General features: G+C 33.2%; 1 protein-coding gene across 4 annotated transcripts in view; it reads left to right on the forward strand.

The window, feature by feature from the left end:
* The window catches only part of LOC140445727 (uncharacterized), a 513557-nt gene that overhangs the window by 387724 nt on the left and 105026 nt on the right, over positions 1-20807 (forward strand). For 3 of the 4 annotated variants that reach the window (XM_072538013.1, XM_072538015.1, XM_072538014.1), the window contains one exon: positions 10850-10879. The exons of the other annotated variant lie outside the window; for it this stretch is intronic. In XM_072538013.1, the coding sequence (XP_072394114.1) occupies positions 10850-10879 (30 nt within the window). The remainder of the gene's footprint in view (positions 1-10849; positions 10880-20807) is intronic. 4 annotated transcript variants of the gene reach the window in all.

The raw sequence follows: 20807 nt of genomic DNA on the forward strand, positions 1-20807 counted from the left end.
ATAATCGTCATTATTGTAAATCATTAATTATCTAAACTTTCAAAGTTGTATTAAATATTTCTATATTGAAAGTCGCACAGTGCGAATATGTGGAGGTAACAGCTTTTCTATGAACATCATTATAGCCCGTATACAAGGTGTTAAGAACTTAATTAATATTTAATTGTTCAGATGTTTTAACTGGAAAATAACATTAGCAACAGTTGAAACTATGTAAAGTATATTCTCTTAGACACGACAGAATACGTAGGTGCAATAAGAAATTAAACAACAATTATGGATACCATAGGGACCTCCGTATTTGGTAACAAAACCATGTTTATTCAAATATGTGACATAAAATCGAAGAGAGAATCAGCAGTTTTTGTTTAGCGGATGTTTATTTAAGTACGCGAGACATTTTTATAGACGAACACAAATTGTTATGTAGATTTTGTACAAAACTACAATTATTGGTACTAATAAAATTTACATACGCCTTAAGTAGTAGTTAAGTTAAAATATAAAAATAATAAATATATTACAATTAATATTTAATGAAAATTGTACAATGTTATTTTGAAAAAACTCTAACAACATTCACAACAAATTATTTTAATATTGATTTAACCAAACAAGAGAAGGAAACATAGAAGGATATAGGAAGGATAACAAAATGGAGGCAAAATAAAAAGAAGTCAAAATAGTGTTCAAGAAAATTACAATAAATGGAATAACAGCAAACAAACGCTATAAGCCATGACAATTAAAACAGGAAAAAAGGAATTGTACTTGGCAAAGGAAGATGTTGCAGCACACCAAACGTTGAAGTGTTTGACGCACAAAAAATAATGGGGGATACGTTGCTCAGAGTCGGAAGAAATGTGGGAATGACTCTTAAGATAGTTTCACTAGTACACAAACTAAAGTAGAATTGAGGAAAGAAAAGAAAATAATACAAGATAATATAACTACCACAGTTAAACCAGCAACATTAAATGAACAGAACCAAGAAACAAATGATATTTTGGTGTTTTGCTTGTGGGTTTCTAATCGCTCAACTGCAGTAGTCCTTCGAAATAATAACTGGTCAAGTTTTCCACCATCCTGTTTTTACATGTGGTATAAATTCTGAACTGTCACGTCGACACACTGGGTTATCAAAAAAAAGTAGCACTATTTTTGTTGTATAGTTGTTCGATACTGAGCAATATACTGGTCGCTTCTATCAGCTCCACCCATGTTTTCATTGTACAGTTATATGAGCTTACGCTGATTTATATATATATACTTCTTCTCGGATTGTGAAAATCGTTTTACTTTATTTAAAGGAAAAACTGAAGACCCGTTTGATGCCAAAGTAACGTCATTATTATCATTCCAATTGCAGATTATAATATTATCCTCTATCACGAATAGTCAAAAGCACCTCACTACAGTTTTTTTCATCTTTTTTGTTGTTTGTGGAATTCTATTTACTCTTCTGGTAACTATACCTTTTATGTTTCTGAACTTTTATTTCAGGAGAGACAAAGATGTGAAGTAGTTATCAACAAACAAATCATCTGCGTATTTAAGAACAACACTTGAACCGTAACCGAAATAACTATATTGTGGTTGTAGACTTGAAGATGCTGCTTGATATGGATCCAAATAAAGGATATATCTAAGTCTTGTTGCGCCAACCCAAAACTTATAGCCTCAGCGAATGGGTTTTCCACGAATAAATATAGCTTGGTATATACTGTGCTTTTCTTTTGTTGGAGCATATTCGAAGAATTTTTTGTCAAAAGAGTCAATGATTGGTTTCATTTTAGACCAACAACTTATCTTGCTTATCCAGTTGGGTGTTATCATTGCAGTGAATATTTGTTATGATATGTAGAAACCGATCTCCAGATAAGGGTGAACAAACTACTTTATTTATTATTTGTATCATCAGAATTTTGTCAATACATTTTTCTTCTATCAACAAAGCAATAACCACTAAGCAGTAGAACATGAATGAAGCAGAACATTTCATCCCTAGATACACCTACAGAATTTTTTTGTTGGGCATGGGTAATACTATATTCCGTAATCTGATCAACTACATATATCAGCCATAAACAATTTAAATATTGTCGCTGGTAAGCGTTGATTGTTTACGGATTGAATTGGAGTCTATGTAGGAAAATTATATTGTAAATTTTTTAGGATTCTGTTCATCAAAATTTGCTAATGACTTATCATCATCTGAATTAGATTGATTTGGTACACCAGCCTAAGACTTTGCCCTTAGTTAACATCCAGGCAAATTATTAATATTAGCACTATCTTCTTCACCCGAATTCTCATCGGTAACGTCATCATTACTTATTGACGGAACGTCAATATCTTCTTTTTCTATTGTACCTATCTACCTACGTCAATATCTACCTATTTCTTCAAGTAGCTCCGCTAGTGTAAGGGGCTTTATCCAGTACGAACGACTGAAAAAAACAAAAATACATAGTAATACAGAACACTATTGACGCTGATTGTCCTACTACTGACCTTTGAAGAGGACATTATAGTTTGAGCACGTTTATGATATAACCGACAAAAAAAATTCTTTTGTATTGAGTTAAATAATTACTTAAATTTTATCACAATCCGACATCACCAATTATGTACAAAACAGTAATAGCTTACCTAGCTTTATCCATTTCAAGTAGCTTAAATTACTTCTACACAAAAACTTCCTAACATACTGGAAATTATTTAGTAAATGATTTATAATAATAGTATTCGATGGGTAATATGATAATTTAGGATTGTAAAACTAATGCGGCATTTACATTTGAAAGGTTGAAGTTTTTAATGTACTAGAAGAAACCTTACGGCCTTCATAAAAAGCGGTAGGTTCAAATAGAAAAGAAGAAGAGAAAGACCAGCATTAGAAGGAAGAGAAGAATTCAGAGGGATAATGAGAGATAGGGCCATAAATGGGGAGCAATTTACCGACCGAAAAAGGTGAAGATCGAATTGCGGAATGCGATGGGAGGCTGTGGGACCCACCCCACTAGATATATATATATATATATATATATATATATATATATATATTATGTTATTAAATATTGCTGTACTAGTTTAAAACACTGGGTAACTCTAGTGATCAAGCATAACGCAGAATTACGAAACAAATCTCATGTCAGTAACAAAAATTCTGTATGAATAATTGGTTTTAGAACTAAAGATTGTGTTCCCGTAAAAGAAAACGATATTTTTATATAGAAGCAATATCTTCTTGTTATAAACCCCATTACTCATTACTTTTCGCGCTATTTGCCAAAGAATTGCATTTTTAGCACTGCATTTGTATCTGTGAATTTATAATACAATATTATGAGCCACATACTGTCAATTTGGTGTCCAATAAATGGAAGTGCCAAACAAAAAAGTAATAATAACGCTAAAAACAAAAATTGAGAGTGAAGGCAAATATTTGTGACACTAATCCACTCTAAAGTACGCCTTGAAATTAAAATCGTGCCCAGACTCTGGTATTTTATAGTTGTACAAACAAACAAGCAATTAATCATATATAAGTACTAAATGATCTTATCTTTTAAGGAAAACAAATTTAATCAGCCAATTAGTTTGTTTTGCAAAAATTATATCATTAAAAATCAAAATCATCAACCCCGAATTTGATATACGACCTGCCGAAAATTACAAACTTAAATAATAGCAAAAATATGCAAATGACTCCCCTACAGATTGTATTTGTCTAACAACAAAGTCAATTCATCATTGTTTGAGGTAAAAATAACTCTGATATTATACAAACATCAATTTAATGTCTTAATCGCTTGTAACCCGTCGAATATTTAACTAGAGATTTAATTTTTTATCGAAAAAAGTAACTATTAGCTTTTACAACAAACGGATCAAAATACACAAAAAATAAAGTGTTAAATTTCACACTTTACATTAATATGTTTCGTGTTTGCCTATTACTACAAAATGTAAAATAATACAGCCATTAAACTTACTATGTATCTTGAATTTTATTACGAAAAAAATAAGTAGGAATAAATTACTTGAACAAACTGAAGAGACGATAGGCGATAACAAGTCTTATTATTCAAAATTAATTTTCTTCCATTCTGTAAAACAGATGTGTAGTGATATTTCTTTATTTTTCTTGCCAAATTTGTTTTAATAGTTTTTTCAAAGGCATTAGCCAGTCTTGTTGGTGATCGCCCTCTTCGCTCTTTACCAATGGTTTTACAAGGACCATTAGATAAAGGATTATCGCTAGACCAGCGATTCTTAAACTTTTTTTTACACGTACCACTTATATAAAATCTGCGTCAATCGCGTACCACATATTAAAAAAGTAAAAGTAAAAAAAATAAAACTTACAGTCTAACCCAGTCCAAAAATTCAGTGAAAGGGTTGGTTGTGCATAGCTACAACAAGTGAATCGATATCAGGATCAATATTGTGCTTAGTTTCATTACAATTACACTAAGTTTTTGCACTGATGCTTAACTGTGGAAAAAATTTAAATTGCGATGATCGCGAACCGTCACAGAAAACTGTAGAAAAGATTGAACTTAAGCATATATCGGTATTAAGCAAGGAAATCGTTGACAAAGATTGTAGCACAACTTTTATGTCGTTGATACAATTTTGCTAATTTTTTACCTTTGAGCCACTATCGGATTAAATATGAACACTTGGAATAGCCATCCTCTGCACCATATAATATTTTCACTAACTTATATTTGTTTACATAACTTAAAACATTATAATACATGTAATGGTATTACAGCAGTAGATAAGTATTCTTAACATCCTTTGGACAATACCTTCAGATATAAGAGAAAATATAGTAAAGAATAGTCATTTTTTAATCAGTTTTTAATCACTATTTTTGTCGATATATTTTCTTGAAGTCTTCTATTTTCCCTTTAATAGTGTATGAATATTCTCTTTAATTAAACTGCTGATGATATTTCTATTCACATTCAAAATTTTTTCGCTAAATTTGCTATACGATCATTCTCAGTCAGAATACGTACCAATTAACTAGTTGTGTATAACTAAGATTAATATAACTTTTTAGGTTCCAATTTCATCCTGCTTCCAATTTTTATACACTTTCTCGTCATGCCAATTAGTCAGCGGCTTTGTACCTTGTCAGCATTTTTTACGGCTCGAGGGGGTAAGGAACAAAATCAAATAGACAATAAAATATTAATGGTCACCTGTCACCTCAGTAGGGGACTTTCTTACCTACCAGTTATTTTACAGTTTCTCTATTTATAAATGCGCCCGTAGTACCAAAGTGGTATTTCGTAAAAGGTACTTGTTGCAGCGTGCCCTGCCACGTTGGCCATATACAGGGTGATTTGGTTTCTAGCAATTTAATGTATGATTATTACCCAACTAAAACCTATATTAAAAGTAATGTTTCTTTTTATATTTCAAATTCAAAGATAAAAAGGTTTAAACCAATCGATTGATAGATTAATATATGGTACCGAACAATTTAACATGACGTAGTAGCAGGCTTCCTCTCATACTAGCTCTCTAAATGTTCTAGTAATAAAACTTTTAATTCAGTGTCATCATTTTTAAACTTTAAGCTAGCTCTTGCAAATGCAAATTCAAAGTCGCAGATCCATTTGGTATTTTATTTTGCTATGTTTAAAAACGTTTTTCTGGAAATGATTTGGATCGTCAGTCCAACGTATTCGTGAATAATCTTTACTTCAGTATCAGCATCAGCCTCTCCTAATCTTCGTCGTAGCTGGCTTGGTGGTTTGGAATATTTTCTCGTAGAAAAACTTCCAACATAGCACGCTCCATCGCTTTTTGAGCAACACAGATCTTTTGCAGCACTGTTCCCCTTTCCTCAGGTATTCCTTTCCTCAGTTAGCTGTAGCTTCCTCCGTAGATATATTAGTTGTTGCTCTAGAAACCTTAGTCTCCTAATAATATTGCCACAAATTGGTCGCATTGCTCTTGTAGTGATCCTTTTCCAAGTGTCATGGTCAATGTATCCGCTCCGTAAGCCAACACCCAAAGGTTTTTTAAGACATATTGGAGTCAGACGATTTGAAAACATAGTTCAACTTTTCCAAGGCTAAAACAACAGAGAAACTCTATGGTTTAAATACCTTTTCCTATGCGTATCTTGTGACTTAGGTATTTATGAGCCATTACTTGGTTTATGAATCTTCTTCCTCTGCAAATATTTTCAGTGACTACAAGATTTGTCATCATCTGGGTTAAGATTGATTATCAATTCCTCGTCTAAAGAGAAAATATAGAGAAGTTCTCTCGTCTCATATATCCTAGCACAGTATCATCTGCAAATCTCAGATATCTAAGCTTTTCTAATGTTACATTTATGCCCTTCTCAGACAGATTTGCCTTTTACATATTATGTATTCCGGTGATATAGTGTCTCCCTGACGTACTTCACGTTGTATCGGGAATTTTTCGGAAGATTGACCATTCTAACACTAGCTGTGGCATTTTGGTATAAGTAGGTATTTAATTATAATCAACGATTTCCGTAGTGGAAATTGAAACGTCAACTTATTTTGACCTTTAATTGTGGCTTATTCCCAATAAAATAGTATCTACTTTAAAATGCCACAAGAAAATAACTTCAAAACAATCATTATATTCTTATACTGATAGTCAATTCGGCATTCTGTCAAAACTTCCCTAATTTTTGTTGGGTATCGTGTCAAAGGCCTCTTCATAATCCACAAATATTAAAGATAAAGCCAAAAGTAAATACTGAGGGCTCAAAATAAAATTTGATTGAATGTTTACCTCTACTCTAATAATAACACATTCGTTGAATACAGACTACTTTTCTTGTCAAAAGGTAGCAATATTTTTTTATTGTTTGGCTTTTATTTTTAAATAAATACGCTGTACAAAGTATAAGTATCGTTGTATGTATAAGTGATGGTTGTTTACGCTGTAAAAGTTTAAAAAAGATAAAAATTATATAATTTTCTGACGTAAATATAGCAACTGCTGTACAGACTCGCTACTTCAGATTTTTATCTTAATTCCTATTGAAGTGAAAAAATCAATACGGAAAAAATTCTTATTAGAATTATTGATAATGCATGATCACTCACAGATAACAATTGACCGTTTATGAAGTAGAGTTCTGCTCTTGTGATTTGTTTTTTGTTTACTAGCAAAAAAATTAAATAATATAGTTCGAAGCTAAAATTATGAAATTTTTATTTATCCCGGTTTTAATAAATTAAAAATAGTAGAACAGTTCTAGAATTACAAAATCAAGGAGGCTGTAGACAGTGTCAGCAAAGGACGTAATCATGTGTCAGCAACATTTTTGTTGTGTGTGTATGTGGTTGGGATATTTTTGGTAATTGGAAATGAAAGTTATAAAAGATGATGAAGGACAATTGCTTATAGAGGTTATGAAAATTTGTTGAAAATGAATAGAATATGTCAAAAAATTCTTAAATATTTTGGCGAGTTCTGGCGTCTTCCTACTGATCTTTTGCCCTGTACTTCTCCTTCCAGTATAACTTGAAGTAATTCATATATTTCGCCTCTCAACACATGACCCAAGTATTGCATTTTCCTCTCTTTGATTATTCTTAGTAATTCTTTTTGTTTACACATGCGACGAAGTACCTCAACATTAGTAACTCTTTGTACCCATGGAATTCTCAACATTCGTCTGTATATGTACATCAAACTTTGTTAATTATCAAACTTTTAAATTTATGTTTATTTTGCTGCTACGCAGAAGAAATATTAGGCGAATAGCAGTGTATCTTTCCTCCTAAAAGATCAACCTAGACCACATCTTTATCCAGAAAGAGCCAAATTTTTAAAAAACTAGAAAAACAACCAAACAACCTCAATATTTGTTAATTTCTAACACGTATATGATTCCATAAACAGGGATACGATGTGAAAGGCAATGGTGGCAATGAGATTCTCCAAGAAGCTGGTAAGATTAGCATATGTATCTGTTTAGCCTTTCTATATACGAAACTTCTTCTTTCTAGCCTTCTCTTGTTGATTTTTGGACATAAGCCTCTTCCAACTCCTTCCGTCGATCCCTCCTGAGTAATATATTTCCCGGCTATTCTTTTTATGTCGTCTACCCATCTCATCTGTGGTCTTCCTCTTAGTCGTCTACCTTTGTAAGGTCTCCAATGTTGTATTATGGCGTTCCAACGTTGGTCTTTTTGTCTAGTAGTATGACCTGCGAAGCTCCATTTGTATTTAACTTTAACATTTTTTGTTCTTAACTTTTTTTTGATCTCACCCAGTAGTTCTTTTTTTTATCTGACAGTTGCATATCTAACATTGCTCTTTCCATTGCCCCTTTTATTATGGCTCGTTTATTCATATTTGCTTTGGTTAGGGTCTAGATTTGACATCCATATGTCATGATAGGAAGGATGCACTCGTTGAACACTTTGTTCCTCAAGTATTGAGGTATTTTGCAGTTCTTAAGTATTTAACTGAGTTTTCTAAATCCTGCACATGCCGGTCTTGCTCTTCTAGTGATTTCCGCACTTTGATTTTCTTTGTTAAGTTTGGTTTTCTATGTTAAGTTTAAGAATTTCGTCTAGGTAGATATATTCCTGAACTTGTTCTAGCGCACTTGTGTTTTTGTTTTTGTCATATTCATTTTTATGCCGACGTATTGGGTCATAATTTGTGATTTCTCGAATGTGATCGCTATAATCACGATATCGTCAGCGAATCTAAGGTGATTTAACTTATTGCCAGTAAGATTGGTGCCATATATTGACCAATATGTAGTTTTAAAGACGTCATCTAGGGCTAGAATCAAAAGCTTTGGAGATGTGACTTCGCCCTGTTTAACTATTCTCATGGTATTTGTATTTTCGTCTAGTTGTACTATCATAGTTCCGTTTTCATATATATTATTTGTTAGTTGTCTATATCTTAAATCTATTCTACAATTATTAATAGCTTGTTCTATAGACGAATCAGAATTTCGAATATGAGACCACCGAAAAAAATGTCCTGCACGTCTTATTTAACATAGTCTCGACTTGCTTGATATGACCAGATCTGTTCCAAGCAGGACACGCATATTAAGCAGTTGATAAACTCAGTGCCAGTGCATTTTGTTTTAAGACCCCATTTACTTCCCGTTAGCTTTTTGGCTATGATATTCCTAGTTGCTATTTTTTCTTTCGCGTCTATGTAGTGTTGTCTGTAGGTGAGGGACCGATTCAAAGACACTGTAAGATATTTAGATTGGTCTGTGAGAGTATTGCCATTTGCGCGAAGGCAGAAGACACACACTTGAGTTTTAGAAAAAGATCGTAAGCTTAGGAGGTGCTTGGTTTCAGTCAGTGTCTTCAATGTGTTCTAAGAGTGTGAGGACGTGGCCGGTGCAAGATTTACCGCGTCTTAATCCTTCTTGTGGTTCTACGTGCCCGTAACATTTTTTCTATTCTGACCAGGATGAGTCTTCCGAGCAGGTTGAAAGAGCGACAGAACAAGGAAATAAGTCTGTAGCTACTGAAATTTTCTGGGTGTTTCTTTGGTTTAACAACGCTATTATTTTAGATATTCTCCATGATCTTGGAATTTCGCAGACGTTACAGCACGTCTTATCAAGCTGCATGATCCATTTTTTGCTCCTTGGCCTAGGTGTTTAAATATTTAGATACAACAAAGTCATGTTAGCCTTTCTCAGTCAAAACTCAGTTAAACATTGGCAACTAATGGAAAAAATAAACATAAAACTATGGAAAGAAAATAGTCGTCAGTTGTGAGCCCTTTTGGTTTGTAAGATCTCTTAAAGTAAGCTCCTGAACTAGATGTAATATTAAAGATTTGAAAAGAGAAGAATTTTGTTAGAAATGTTTTATTAATATTTTAAGGTTTTTTAACTTTTTATTAATCGATCGTCGGGCTGTTTTATTCATCAAGATCTTTAGTATATATTAAAGATATTCACGCTATCCAACAAAGAGTGTGTAAAAAATACTGCTAATAACGATCAATTTTTTTTGTATTTAGTTTTGTAGGTCGACAGTTACCATATTAATGGACATTAAAAGGATAACTTAAGAATCAACATTATTAAATAAAGTCTAAAATGGTAATAATCGAGTAAAAATATTTTAACAACTTTATTTAATAGGCAGTTAACAGCTATTTTAATACAAAAGTTTTGGTGTTCATTAAGTCTCGTAGGATCTTATATTGTTATTTTTTATTGATTTTGGAAGTATGGCGCCTTTAATGGGTTTAATAGCACGGCTTTGGTTGACGGTGTAGAAATTTCAGGACGGAAAATAAGTTTGCGTGTTTACCTGCTAACCCGCCGTTCTTCATTTAACACCATGACGGAATAAATGACAATTAATGAAGTTGCACAAACATGCAGAGGCGCTGATTATCATCATTTCGACACGCACCTTCTTGATCATACAGACATTGCGATCCGTTAGGTAAATGGCTTTATCTCACAGAATGTGTTGTTTAAACAAAATCTGTATGACGTGTGAACACATTAACGGGTTGAATAGCAGAATAAATGAGCGATTAGAAAATATGATCCTGATCAGATACATTGTATCAAATAAAAAGGTTTGTCACGAGAGTTATAAAAAAAATTATTTATATTTTCTTGATAGTATCTCAACTTATTTTCTTTATCTTCTAGATGCAGTTACCTTCTAACTAATATTTTTTGTCAGGTTTATTACTATAATTGATTACGTTGTACTTTTCTATATAACGTATCAAATATCTAGAATTTTGGATATGTGACTGTAAAATTAGTATTCCAAAATTCAAAATTTTTAAATAAGTTAATTTTTTTTCTTTGTTGCAGGGTGCCATTATTTCCATTACGTAATGCATGGTGAGTTATTTTAATGTCAAGTATATTTTTGTCTCTTTTATTGAACATTGTTGATTTTAATTTAAATATGTATTTTATTATTACATTTAAAAACCTATAATATATGTATAAAACTACGAAAGGCTCAACATGATATAGTACAGAATACAATGGAATTACCATATAAACAAAATGCCAGTAAATAAATCCTTGAGACGAATCGCCAAAATAAATCACAATATAATCCAGTTCTCAGTATATGGCTTACTTATAAAGTAAAAAAGCTGAATTTTTAGGCAAAAAAATAGTTAAAGGTCCGGGTCAAGAAATTCAATAAATGGCTATTATTGTATCTTCTTCTTATAGTGCTGTGCACCTATAGTGAGTTGGCGAATTATCTTAAGGCCAGACGTCTGTCTTTTGCGGCATGCAAAAGATCGCCAGTGTTACTTATGCATGTCCAGTTCTTTATGTTCCGTAGCCACGACATTTGTTTGCGACCTACTCCTCTCTTGTCTTCAATCTTTCCCTGGATGATTAGTTGAGGGATTGCGTATTTTTTCCCTCTCAGAATATGGCCGAGGTATCCAATTTTTTGTACCTTGATCAAATTGAGTAGTCCTCTCTCAGTATTTGCCTTTCTTAAGACTTCCTCGTTTCTCACCCTATCTGTCCATGGTATGTGGAACATTCTTCGCAACGTCCACATTTCAAAGGCCTTCAACTTATTAATGGAAGGTACTCTTAACGTCCATGTTTCCATGCCCTATAACAATATGGACCATAAATAGCATTTAACCATCCTATAGCGGAGATTGAAGGAAAGATTGCGGTTACATAGTAGCGGTTTAAATTTGATAAAAGCTTGTCTTACTTGTTCGGTACGGCATTTTATTTCTTGTTGAGGATCCCATTGGTTATTCATCATCATTCCCAAGTATTTAAATGTTTTCACTTGATCGATTGGAGCATTATCTACTTGCAGTTGTATTTTTAAAAGTGCGTTTTTTCTTATTGCTATGCATTTAGTTTTTCCAGCATTTATCTTCAAGCCATATATTTTTCCTACGGTGTTTATTTTATTTAACATCAACTGCATATCATGTTCGTTTTCTGTTATTATCGTGGCGTCGTCGGCGTAACAAATGATATTTATTCCACACTTAAAGCCTTCCAGTGCCTCTGCAAAAATGTTCTCCACATAGAGATTGAAGAGCATAGGAGATAAAATACACCCCTGTCTCACCCCTCTTAAAATTTCAAATTCTTCTATAATGGATGATTTGTTCAGTCTCACCCGTGCTTTTTGATTCCACTAGAGATTCTGGATAACTCTTATATCTTTCTCGTCAATGTTAGCGTTGTGTAGCATTTTTATCATTGCGTCATGTTTTATGGTGTCAAACGCTTTTTTATAATCGAGGAATGTTATGACTATATCCTTTCGTTGATCCATGCAGTTTTGTACAAGAGTATTCAAGCAGAAAGCTGCTTCACGTGTACCCAGTCCGCTCTTGAAACCAAATTGTGTCTCACAGCTTAGATCTTCCAGCTTTCTGAACATTCTTGCGTGAACGACGCAAAGAAACACCTTAAGCAAATAGCTCATTAAACTTATCAGTCTGTGGTCTTTCCATTTTGTCGCTCTTTGTGATTTAGAGATCATTATAAAGGTTAAATAAAGCCAATCCGTTGGAATGTGGCCGGTGGTATATATGGTATTAAAAAATTGTTACCAGCATGTCGATGTTATCATCTTCCAACAGTTTTATGGCTTCCTTAGTAATTCCATACGGTACAGGGCCTCGCCTAGTTTTGCTACTTTTATAGCGTACTCCACCTCGGCGCGAATAATGGGAGGGCCGGATAAATTTTCCGTGGAAAAGTTAGTAGTTGGCAGATTCGGTCTATTGTCCACAAAGAGAAACGAAGCATAGTTTGCCCAGATTTTAACTAGTTCTTCCTGGGTATGAACCTAGTTTTCTTGATCAGTCTTCAGGCGAGTCTCATGGTGTTGCTTGTATATACCCGAAATTTCTTTGACCTTTTTATGTAGTCCAAAGCTGTCTTTCTTTTCTTGTAGTGATTCCAATTCTTCACAACGTTCTTTCATCCAGCTTTCCTTTGCGTTTTCAATTCTTGCCCTTATCCTACGTTGGATTATCTTGTATTCCTGTTGATTCTGATGTATTTTGTACTGTCTTCGTTGCTCCATTAGATCAAGTATCTCTTTCGTCATACACTCGTTTTTGGGATTTCTTTTTATTTTACTTGCGACTACTTTTCCAGCCTCGACTATAGCTATTTTTATTTTCTCACAGGTTTCCTCTATGCAATTTCCTTGTATGTTTCTCAAGTTCTCGTTGATGTGCTTACTGTATGTAGATCTAAGCTCTTCATCTCTCATTAATTCTCTAGTGTTTATGTATTTTTTATGAGATGGTTTTTTTACCTTTGCCAACCGAAGGTCAGACGAAATGTCCGCACCAGGGTAAGCGGCCACTCTTTTTATATAGTTGGGAAATCTTTTGTTTATCAAGATGTAATCAATTTAATTTCGTATCATATGACCTGGACGATCTCCTGGTGCTCGCCATGTATACAATCTTCTTGGTGGGAGTTGATACCACGTATTGGATATTACGAAATCGTGGTCATTACAAAATTCAATTAGTAACTCTCCTATCTACCCCTACCGACTTTGTCATTAAAATCGCTCATTATGATGTTGATATCGTTTTTCTTTGTGACCTTTATTGCTTTCTGTATGTCTTTATAGAAATCTAAAACTTCAGTTTGTGGTTTATCAGATGTGGCTGCGTAAACTTGGATTAGATTTATATTAATAGGTTGACCGGCTAACTTCACTATGATTACTCTATTTTAAACGGGTATGTAATCTATAACAGACATCGCAATTCTATTATCAAGCACTATTGCAACTCCATGCCTGTGGTAATTATCTGTGGCGTCGCTACCGGAATAGTACACTGTAAAGTTGTCTTTGTGAGAAATTTCTGAGCCAGACCACCTCAATTCACTTACACCCATTGTTTTCACTTCTAGGCGCCGCATATCTTTGAGCAGGTTATGTAACTTTCCTGGGATGCACAAACTATTGATGTTCCATGTCGCTACTTTATGAAAACTGACTATTTTTAAACAGCTGTGTTTTCGAAAGTATTAAATAAATTTTTATTTTACAGTGCTTATTTGAAAGGTATTTAAAAATTCTTTAATTTACCTATTTCTACATTTTTTTCCATATATAAATAAATTTTGACAATTAATTGAAAATCATAAAATTTTGTAAGTTTCCTTTTCGTTCTTCTTGACCTATAATATAATAAAACCTGTGCGGTTTTGTACATTATTTCATTAAAAAGTTGACATTATAACAGAAAAAAAATATTGTCAGTTAAAACCGGTTCACTGGGCCCATAGATATAGCTCTTCAAATATAGGGTAAAAAGGGCCATTTTTTACCCTTGCGTGGGTCTATTGTCATGTCTATTGAAATGTAACAAGGAATATACTTTATGGCACATATAAAACAATCTTTCAAATCATCTATTGTTGCAAACACTAAATAGGGTTAATTTCTTCCAAGATAAACCATTTTATTTACAATAAAATCACTTTATTTTGTAATTTAAATTAAAAGCAGTATACTCAATTTTTGTTTATTGTAAGTAGCTTTACGGCATTTTATGTAATTACACTCCCATGGGTCAACAGGTTTTTAATATTATATCTTATAGTTTTTTGTATATCCGTATGTTTTTGAATATATTACTTACACTTAAGTGAGCTACACTAAACTAAAATATTTTCCAAACTAGTTATTAAATGTTTTCCAATGTTTTCCCTCTATTTTAAATTAAATTTATCCCAAATTGAGATTCGAGAATCCGTAAACTGTAATTCTCTAAAATGTTTAATGATAACATATCAGACTGTTAGTTATTATCAGCTTCATTTATTTTAATAAGCCAACATAATTTTCGGCGTTTTCGGTAATGAAACACTCGATAGAGTTGCAATTTAAAAGCGATTAAAACAGCAAATTGCAACACGTTTTGGCACAAATTTCATTTCAAAATTACAATATACTCCACATCGCCACACACGTTGTCTTTCCATTGGCGCTAACTAGTTTTTAATGCAGTTTTATGTTCATTGGCGGAGAAAAGTACGAAGACCAAATTTAGATCTGACAGAATTCTTTTTGCTCTTTTTAAGCGTGTCCTTATTTTCTTTTTTAATTTATTGACAATGCTTTAACAATAGTTACATAAAAATGCAAAAGTACATAAAAATGCAAAATGCAAAAAACTGCGGCGAATACCACCGTGTCATAAGCGTATCTGATGTTATTGATACATTCTCCATTAATTCGAATTCCGGCTTCAACATCCTCTACTGCTTCTTGAAACATTTCCTCAAAGTATATGTTAAACAGCAAGGGTAATAGTATACATCCCTGTCGGAGCCCACGTTTGATTTTGAGATCATCGCAACCAATGTCTACCCATCGCAATTAAACTTCAGATATATGCTTGAACAACTTCATCGTTTATTACTTTGGCTACCATTACAGATTACAAAAACAAATTAGGGGCCTAACGGACTGGTACATGACGACCGTTGCAGATCTATTGTGTTCCCATATATTATTTAAAGCGCCCTATTCAGTCTTGTCATTTTAATGAGAGTTCACAGCTTCAATAGTGTCCTTATATAGTCTGTCGCTTCTGGTTTTCCTCACCGAGTAACCGATGTTTTAGGAACCACAATCTTGTAAGGCTTTTACAATAGCATAAGATATGTAATGCAGTTTCCTCTTCTTCTAGACAGAAACATCCCTTTCTGTCCCATCTGTAGAATCACATGTTTATTGAGCCTGAAATAACCAGTCAACAAACCCACCATTATCGTCAAAACATTTTGGATGTGGCTCAAAATTTTTGATGTAAATTTGACTGTTTATCCTCTAAGAAACTCTTTAGCCAGTCTCTGTCCTAGTGTATTCTATCACCCTTTAAGAGATTTCTTTTGCAACTATTTATCAATGGTTGCCTTTTTCGTGTGTTCGCAATTCCAAAGTAGGGTTTCGGGCCAAGTAATTGCGCACATATGCTTGTCAGGTCATATTATCAGCCTTCTCGTTGCTCCGGTAACCCTTACACCCGGGTATCCAGGCTTTTTTTAAGAGAAAGGAGGTTGTTAAAATCTGGTACGGAAGACCGTACCAGACCGTGTACCGTTAAGAATGACTTGTCGTGTGTTGGATTTACAATGTAAGGGCCAATCCGCACGCAGTCTTTTAAGAGAAGTCGGGCTCACAGATATACCCATAGATACAATCAACTAAAGTCCATCCCCTCATCTGGACTACTCTTGCGATGGGTTCTCCTCAGACCGGTGCATCACACCCCGATTAGTGTTAACCTATTTTGGCTTCCAACATAAGAAAGGACATACTAACGGGCTCACAAGTGCTTTAAAATAACCTGAATGGAACTAAATGCCTTAAGATTGCATATCGGATTAAATTTTAATTAAATTGTTTTATATCTTCTGATCTATTAGTTTCATAACGCCACTTTGTATACCAGCAATTTCGACCTGAATTACAGTCTTGTATATCCCCAGGCTTAATCGAATTTCTGTCCTTAGTCTTACACCGTGTATTAAAGCCCCTGTACTTCTGTCCGTTGTGAAGCCAACGGAATACCAAATTGAATTTTCTATTACCTAAGCGGCAGCCACCTTTATTTCCTGATATAACCTTAATTGATCTGCTCCATGCAGATATAGCTTATAGGAGCCTGACCATGTAGCAGCCTGTGTATTGTTAACCTGGCCTCTACTTGTATATATATGTGGTAAGTTGGTAAAATGCAACGAATCTCTAACGCGTCCGATAGGTGGTCCTAATCGTTCCTCTGACTCTTACACACGCAAGCCTTTGAGTACCTCTGAGCATTCGAATCGGCTGAAACTGTTGCGTTTTGTTTCACCAAGCCATTAAACCATAAGTTATCATGGCCTTATGTATAACCAAAGATTCATTTATCATTTATGGTATATTTATTATTTATAGCTCCATAATCGTCTACATCTGCTAAGCGTAATCGCTATGTGGTTTTTTGGAGATGCAGATTAGAAGTCAGGTTCTAGTCAAATATTACAACTAAATACTTTACTTGACTTACAAATAAAATCCCCACCCCTCATTGCACCGGTGGATATAGTTCTTGTAATTCCCTTCTTTTGGTTAATACGACAACTACTGTTTTTTGTGCCTTTACCCTTACACCACCTGTGCACCTCCCTTAAGGCGAGATGTATTCGTTCCAAGATTACGTTGGCAAAGCGCCCTTTGACTACAATTGCCAGGTCCACAGTGTAGTCCAGACAGTAAAAACGTTCCATGGACAGCTTCGGTAATAAGTTGGACAACACTTCCTACCATCTAACAAGGACAAGAAAAATATGTGAATAAGTAAAAGTAATTTTAACTCCCTGGATTTTTAACAGAAACAAACCAAAGAGATAGTTGTAATAATTGAAAGCAGGTTTCTACAATAAGCTACAATAAGACAGCTATAAACAAAACAAAAAAAGAATGTCTTCATAGATCGGGTGTCTTATCAAGGAAAAGAAATATCCCAACATAAAACGATTACAATCTGCTACTAATTTTCCTACAATCAGAAAAATTAAACAAAAGAATGGTTGCAATAACTGAAAATAATTTTTCACCCTTACAAAAACACTGCCGAATACAAAAAAAAAAAGTGTCTCTACAGACTTAATATCTTTTTGGACAAAATAAATACCCCAATGGTTTTAGTAACTACAAAAAAGGTCGCCAGCATAAGAAAACCTAGAACAAGTAAAAGTAATATTGTCTTTCTATTGAGTATATTCTTAGACAAAAAATACTCCACTACAAGAAGTATGAAAAAAATCAACAAAAAATATTTATAAAACCCGGAATAAGGTCTCTGTCATAAGAGCACCTTGAATAAAGTATATAAAAAAGAAATAGTCTTTCGGTAGACTAGGTATTTTTCAGCATTAAAGAAGTCTCAATGTAAAATGCTTATAACAAACGCAAAAAAGCACCTTGAACAAGTATAGAAAGAAGAAATAATAGTCTTTCAGCAAACTAGGTATTTTTTAGTAGAAAAAAAAATACACAATAAATGGTTATAACAACCGTAGAAAGAAGGTTTCATTACCACCGCGATTCATCAGAGCCGCCTTTGTATTTGTTTAATATGATTTGTATATGGCTTAATATTAATTGACCAGTCCTAATTGATCTTATTGGACTTAAAGTTGACTTAAAAATTATAGAAGATAATAGAATTTGTCAACAGTTTACTTCAAGTATCTTTAATCCCAATATATATAAATAAATCTTTAATCCCAATATTTGATAACGACAAGTGCTTGAACACGGGGCTGTATATCTGCAAAATCATGCACGTATTTTATTTTTACTACAGTAATTGTAAAATACGATTCCAGATTATAAACAAGACAGTTAACACACATTTAGGTGTTACATTATATTTATGTTTTATTCCTTATGTTCCAAAGATTATCTCAACAAAGAAAACAACTCGTCTTTAACGAAGTGGAAATGCAAACGTCAAAACAATTATAAAATGTAATATTCATTACAGTCAGTTATGGCTTAATTTCATATAAACCTATTTAACATTGTCGTGTTGTACAGCTGGTTCTTAAAAAAACTGATACGACTCTTAAAGCATATTTTTTAGAAAATGGAGTAGTGTATTTTGAAGGATAAATACTTGTTATTTACATACTGTCAATGTCAATGCCAAATCTTAAAATTTGTCACATAACTTATTTTGTTTAACCTCAAAAAATGACTCCACATGCTAGCAAAGAACTAAAAGCAAGAATTGTAACGAAATTCGAAGATGGTTAGTCACTATCTGCCATAGCGAATCCTACCGCTACCGCTCCTAATCCTACTGCTCATGATGATCGTACGCTTTTGGAGGCATTAGAAAAAAATCCTTTTGAAGATTCCAAAACTGCAAGTATTATGTCACAGCTTCCGGAAAGAAAGACAACAACTTGGCGCAGAATTAAAGCATTGCGTCTTAGGTAACAAACTCCAGCAAAAAATAGGCTCTTACACCACAACAGAAGCAATCAAGACTTATATTTTCTTTAAAACATTAGCTACAAAATCAAGATTTTTGAGACAGGGTAATATTTACAGATGAGAAAATTTTTCAATCTTCTAAAAAGGGCAAAATTGGGGTATTTACACCAGATAATAATAGATTTAATCCTCTATATAATGATATATATATATATCGAACAGCTGATTTTAGCGCCAAAGTATGGGGATGGATTTCATCTAGACCAATGAAAATGGTATGGCGTATTGATGGCAGGTTTTTTGGACATACTTATCTGAATATTCTAGAAAATGTCATATTTCAAAGTGTAGAACAGTTGTATCCAGAAAATAATTTTATCCGCCAACAAGATAATTGTCCTGTTTACACTGCAAATATATTAATCCAGTGGATACAGAATAACAACATCTAAACCTTACCATGGCCCAGCTACAGTCCAGATTTAAACCCAATTGAGAATGTGTGGGGGTTATTATAAAACGGTTGTATTGGCGTAATTTTATACCTCAAAATGCTGAAGAGCTGTGGCACGGTGTACAATAGGTTTGGGAAGAGCTCTCAGAAGAAGAAAATTTCATAGTTCCTTTCACGCAGATGGACCGAAGACTACAAGCTATTATTAATGCTGATGGAGATATTACAAAATATTAATTTTATTTTTACATACGTAAATTTAGTATAGTTTTGGTCTTCCAAACCCTTGCTTTCTTTCGAAAGTTTGTCGTTCCCTCCATTTTTTATTAATAGAAGAACTGTGGTTTTGCTTATGTTGAATTGTTTTGCTGCCTCTAATAGTACCCAGTTATCTTTTAATTTAGTTGCAATTATTGCATTATTATATTGTTGAGTTAAGTAGTTTGTTTTATTCCTTAATAATAATAAAAATATTAACAACACCCTCTTTTATATAAAAACTGTCATTTATATACTCTTTAAAAAATTCAGGAATTCAAACTAATATTAAAATTTAGACCACTGTTCAAAATGATCAAATCTTACTAAGAGTCGTATCAGTTTTTTTAGGAACCAGCTGTATTATGCTAACTCCTAATCTCGAATGAAGCTCTCAGCTTGACACGCTTTTTTCTGCATCTCTTTGTAATAGGCTGGAACAATATTTATTGCAAATTAGTTTTGCTGTATTTTATATACGTAATCTAGTAGACAAATAAATGATTTTAATAAATAAAGGTTTTTCTATATATTTTTGACACACTGTTTATTCTACTCCCAAGCATAAATCGTAGGTGCCGTGCATGGCTTGTAGAAAATTAAGACATTAACGTTTTTGTTTAAGTCGGATTGAGCGGTTTAACCAACAAATGAATGATTCTGTTGCCGCCCGCTAATTATAGCAATAATATTTTCTTTTCTTTATGAGCTTCGTATTTTACACTGCATTTACTGGAACGCGTTTTTTAACTGTTACAGATTAACTTTTACAATTTAAATAGGATTTTACAAAACAACAACCATCATTCTTTTTGTCTTTTGTCCCTAGACGGGGACAGCTTGCCTAATTACTCGTACATCTTTACGAAGTTACTATCCTAAGTTACTGATTCTCTTCGGGAATATTTCTTGACTAATTGTCTTTAGCCATTTAGCAAATAATAATTTTATCAAATAACTATTTTTTTTTTAATAAGCCACAATTTTAAATTAAAATAACTTAATTTGACGTTTCGAATTCTACTTCGGAAATCGTTCTCAAAATATAAAACATGAATAATTAACTTTTTACCAACAAAAAT

The sequence above is a fragment of the Diabrotica undecimpunctata genome, chromosome 7, assembly GCF_040954645.1.
Source record: "Diabrotica undecimpunctata isolate CICGRU chromosome 7, icDiaUnde3, whole genome shotgun sequence".
Classification (NCBI taxonomy): Eukaryota; Metazoa; Arthropoda; class Insecta; order Coleoptera; family Chrysomelidae; genus Diabrotica; species Diabrotica undecimpunctata.